This window comes from Penaeus monodon, unplaced genomic scaffold (assembly GCF_015228065.2).
Source record: "Penaeus monodon isolate SGIC_2016 unplaced genomic scaffold, NSTDA_Pmon_1 PmonScaffold_453, whole genome shotgun sequence".
NCBI classification, from domain to species: Eukaryota; Metazoa; Arthropoda; class Malacostraca; order Decapoda; family Penaeidae; genus Penaeus; species Penaeus monodon.
In genome coordinates this window covers 44,736-49,735 of record NW_023659364.1, presented here as the reverse complement: position 1 = coordinate 49,735, position 5,000 = coordinate 44,736, and the positions used below count along the sequence as shown (strand labels likewise).

Here is a 5,000-nt window from a genome sequence, read left to right as displayed (position 1 = left end):
TATGATCAATAGTTTTGAAATGTGGTGTTACAGATGAGTACTGCGTATTAGCTGGACAGAGAAGAGAATGATGAAGTGCTGAGAAAAATAAATTGTAAAGACCGGCTGTTGGACATCTTGAACAGGAGGAAATTAAAGTTTATTGGTCATGTAATGAGAAGTAAAAGTATTGAGAAAAACTTGCTGACAGGGATGGTGATGGGAAAAAGAGGAAGAGGCAAACCGAAGACAAGACTGAGCGACAATATCAAAGATATTTGCGGGCTGTCGATGGTACAAGTGGAAAGAAAAGCGTAAGATCGAGTTTAGTGGTGGAGAGGTCCACGGCTGCTCAAACATGAGCATACCGTTATTGATGATGATATATATACATATACATATATATACATATATATATACATATGGGGCCGTGGTGGCCGAATGGTTAGAGCGTCTCAAGACTGTCACGACGGCAATCTGAGTTCGAGGGTTCGAGTCACCGGCCGGCGCGTTGTTTCCCTTAGGCAAGGAACTTCACCTCGATTGCCTGCCTAGCCACTGGGTGGCCAAGCCAGCTCAAGTCAGTGCCGGGTATATAGAGATGGTGACTCGATAAAAACACCGGGCGGAAGGCAATGGCAAACCACCGCTCTAAATTGCTAAGAAAAAAATCATGGAAGCCCATGATCGTCAAGGCCGCGGTGGCCGAATGGTTGGAGCGTCGGACTCAAGACTGTCACGACGGCAATCTGAATTCGAGGGTTCGAGTCACCGACCGCCGCGTTGTTCCCTTGGGCAAGGAACTTCACCTTGATTGCCTACCTAGCCACTGGGTGGCCAAGCCAGCCCAAGTCAAGTGCTGGTCCCAAGTCCGGATAAAATAGAGAGAATGATTACCTAGAAAGGTAACACCGGCACTCTCCGTGGAAAGGAACTGGGGACCCTACCACGTACTCACTCCAAGAGCATCACAACATGAAAACTACAATTAAGTATCATGCTGTGACCACGGCGGCTCAGACATGAACCTACCGTTAAAAGAAGAATATATACATATACATATATATACGTATATAAATATATATATACATATGTCTTAGCCATGTCTTCAAGGAGGAGGACCTCCTTGAAGACATGGCTGAGATACCTGTTCTTCAAGAATAGTCATAACCCCCAAAATTAAGACTTTTTGAAACCTACGCAATGAAGCTGTAGGAGTCAAGGGTTCACGATAATAATATGTATCGCGAGTTTATGTTTATGATGTGGCATCTCTTGGGATGTGTATACTCAGTGGTATCAATCTGTATGTTATAGCATATTCTTTCCTGCTGGACGTAATCGACATCTTAGACTGCCGTGCTTCGAGTTCTCGTGAAAACACAAAATCAATTGCCAGTGGCATCAAGACAGAATCTTAAGCTGGGTTGGCAAGCCAGCCCAAGCCAGTGCTGGTCCCAAACCCATATAAATAGAGAAAATGATTACCTAAAAGGTAACACCGGCACTCTCCGTGGAAAGGAACTGGGGACCCTACCACGTACTCACTCCAAGATCATCACAATATGAAAACTACAATTAAGTATCATGCTGTGACCACGGCGGCTCAAACATGAACCTACCGTAAAAAAAAATACATATATATACATATCATCATCAATAACGGTAAGCTCATGTTTGAGCAGCCGTGGACCTCTCCACCATCCTCTTTGATGTCGCTCAGTCTTGTCTTCGGTTTGCCTTTTCCTCTATTTCCTATCACCATCCCTGTCAGAAAGTTCTTCTCAATACTTTTACTTCTCATCACATGATCAATAAACTTTAGTTTCCTTTTGTTCAAGATGTCCAACAGCCGGGCTTTACAATTTTATTTTTCTCAGCACTTCATCATTCGTCTTCTTCTCTGTCCAGTTAATACGTAGTACTCGTCTGTAACACCACGTTTCAAAACTATTGACCTTTTTCTTGTCTATCTCCTTCAGCACCCAACACTCAGAACCATATGATGCAATTGGGAAAACTAATGAGTTCAATAACCTCAGCTTTGCCCGTAAGGTAATGCTTCGGTCTTTCCAAATGTTATTGAGAGCAATTGTGGCGTTTTTGGCTATGGTAATTCTTCTTTTTATATCCGGTGAATCATCATATGTATTAGTTAAAATAGCTCCAAGATAAGTGAACTCTTTCACATTTTCCACAATCAATCCATTGATTGTAACATGTTCATCATCGTTCATTGCCGGTTATCTTCGAATCTTCATGATCTTAGTTTTCTTGGCATTAAGAAACAAACCAGCCTTTTCACTTGCTTCTCTAACTTTATCTAGTAGTTGTTGTAGTTCAATGATACTGCTGGCAATTAAAACTATATCATCGGCGTATCTTAGATTTGATATTTTGTATCCTCCAACATCTACAGTTCCTTCAAAATTCTCTAGAGCACCTCTCATAATTGCTTCAGAATATATATTAAAAAGGTGCGGAGACAGAATGCAACCTTGTCGTACTCCTTGGTTGACTTCGAACCATTCTGTTAACCCAGAAGTGGTTCTTACAGCCGCTTGTTGTTGGTCATACATGGCTTTTATTAGTTGGATGATGTGTTTTGGAAATTTCATATCGTTCATGTTATTCCAGAGGATATCGTGATCAACAGTATCAAAAGCTTTCGAGTAATCGATGAAACACAGTTATAGGTCTTTCTGATGTTCCCTGTTTTTCTCTATGATCAATTTCAGATTTAGAATCTGGTTTCTGGTACCTTTTCCAGGGCGAAAACCTGCTTGTTCGTCTGCAGTTTTTTCTCTTAACTTCAACTTTATTCTTTCAGATATAATTTTCAACAAAATATATACATACCCGTCTATCTAACTATTTATCTATCTATATCTATATCTATATAAACACACACATTGCGTGTGCGTGTATGTGTGTGTGTGTGTGTGGTGGTGTGGTGTAGGTTGTGTGTGTGTGTGTGGTGTGTGTTGTGTGGTGTGTGGTGGTGGGTGTGTGTGTGTGTGTGGTGCGTGCCGTGCGTGTATGCGCGCGCGCCGTGCGTTTGTGTTGTGCTGTGTCTGTGTGTGTGTGGTTGTGTGCGTGCGTGCTGTGTTGCTTGTGCTGTTGGCATGCATGATGCGCGCGCGCGTTGCGTTTGCGTTGTGTGTGTTGTTTGTGTCGTGTGTGTGTGTGCGTGTGTGTGTGTGTGTGTGGTGTGTGTTTTGTGTGTGCGTGTGTGTTGTGTGCGTGTGTGTATGCTGCGTTGTGTGTGTATTGCTGTGCGTGCTGTGTGTAGTGAGTGCGTGCGTGTATGCTAATAATAATAATAATGATCGGTTTATGTATGTATGTGTGCGTGTGTGTCTGTATGTGTGCGCGTGTGTCTGTATGTGTGCGTTTGCGTTTGTGTTTTGTGAGTGTGGGGGTTTTGGTGTGTGTGTGTTTTGTTTTTTTTGGTGTGGGGGGGGTGGTTTGGTGTGTGTGGTGTGTGTTGTGTGGGGGGTGGTGGGGGGGTTTTGTGTGTTTGTGTGTTTGTGTGTGTGTGTTTGTGTGTTGTGTTTTGTGTTTTGTGTGTGTGTGTGTGTGTGTGTGTGTGTGTGTGTGTGTGTGGTGTGTGGGCGTCCCGTGCGTGGGCGGCTGCGTGCGTCGTGCGTGCGTACGTGTGGGGGTTGTGGGGGTGTGCGTGCAGTATGGTTGTTTGTGTGTGTGGTGCGCGCGTGCTTTTCGTGTGCGTTTAAATGTCTAACTGTTTTATGGTTACGTGTTTGGTGTTGGTGTGTGTGTGGTGTGTGTGTTTTTGGGGTGGTGGTGTGTGTGTGTGGTTGTGTGTGTGTGTGTGTGTTTGTGTGGTGGGGGGTGCGTGGGCTTTTGGGCGTGTGCGTGTGCGTGTGCGTGTGCCTCCATGTGCACGTGCCAGGCGACGTACCTTGCGCCCCAGGGAGGGGCATCAGGGCCTCGGCGGGCACTGGTCGCCGGGGGGGGGCACCGTGGTCCTTCCCCGGGGGAAAAAAACCCCGGGGGGTGCCCGGGGCGGGGGGCGCCCACCACCAGCCGGGGGCCCCGCCTTAAAAATTTTTTTTGTTTTTCTCTCCTCCTTTCCCTCCCCTCCCCCCTTTCTCTTCCCTTTGGTTTTTTGTTTCCCCATTCCCCTCTCCGTATCCCTCCTTTTTCCCCCCCCTCCCCCTTTTTTTTGTTTTCCCCCCCGCTTTTCCCCCCCTGTTTTTTCCCTTTCCCCTTTATTTTCCCCCTTTACCCCCTTTTCCCCCAAACCCCCTTTTTAAAAAAAAACCCCCCCCCCTTTTTTTTTAAAATTTTTTTCCCCCCCCCTTTTTTTTTTCCCCCCCCTTTTTTAACCTTTTTTTTTTCCCCCCCCCTTTTTTTTCCCCCCCCCCCTTTTTTTAAAAAAATTTTTTTTTTTTTTTCCCCCCCAAAAATTTTTAAAAAATTTTTTTTTTCCCCCCCCCCCCCCTTTTTTTAACCCCCTTTTTTTTAAAAAAACCCCCCCCCCCCCCCCGGGGTTTTTTTCCCCCCGGGGGGGGGGGGGGCCCCCCCCCCCCAAAAATTTTTGGGGGGGCCCCCCCCCCCTTTTCCCCCCCCCCCCCAAAAAAAAATTTTTTTTTTTTTTTTAAAAAAAAAATTTTTTTTTTAAAAAAAAAAAAACCCCCCCCCCCTTTTTTTTTAAAAAAAAAAAAAACCCCCCCTTTTCCAAACCCCCCCTTTTTTTCTTTTTTTTTTTTTTTTCCCCCCCTTTTTTAAAAAAAAAAAACCCCCCAAAATTTTTTGGGGTTTTTTCCCCTTTTTTTTTCCCCCCTTTTTCCCCCCCTTTTTTCCCCCCCCCCCCCCCTTTTTAAAACCCCCCCCAAAAAACCCCCCTTTTTTTTTTTTTCCCCCCTTTTTTTTTTCCCCCCCCCTTTTCTTTTTTTTTTCCCCCCCCCCCCTCTTTTTTTTTCCCCCTTTCATTTTTTTTTCCCCCCCCCTTTTAATTTTTTTTCCCCCCCCCCCTTTGGGGAAAAAAACCCCCTTTT

The 5,000-nt window shown here is 45.0% G+C and overlaps 1 protein-coding gene across 1 annotated transcript in view; it reads right to left on the bottom strand.

The window, feature by feature from the left end:
* LOC119570944 overlaps positions 1-3,968 on the bottom strand; it is a 7,678-nt gene extending 3,710 nt beyond the window's left edge. The window contains exon 1 of the mRNA XM_037918480.1: positions 3,902-3,968. Coding sequence (XP_037774408.1) covers positions 3,902-3,923 — 22 coding nt within the window. The 5' untranslated portion in view covers positions 3,924-3,968. The remainder of the gene's footprint in view (positions 1-3,901) is intronic.
* Positions 3,969-5,000: the final 1,032 nt, after the last annotated feature.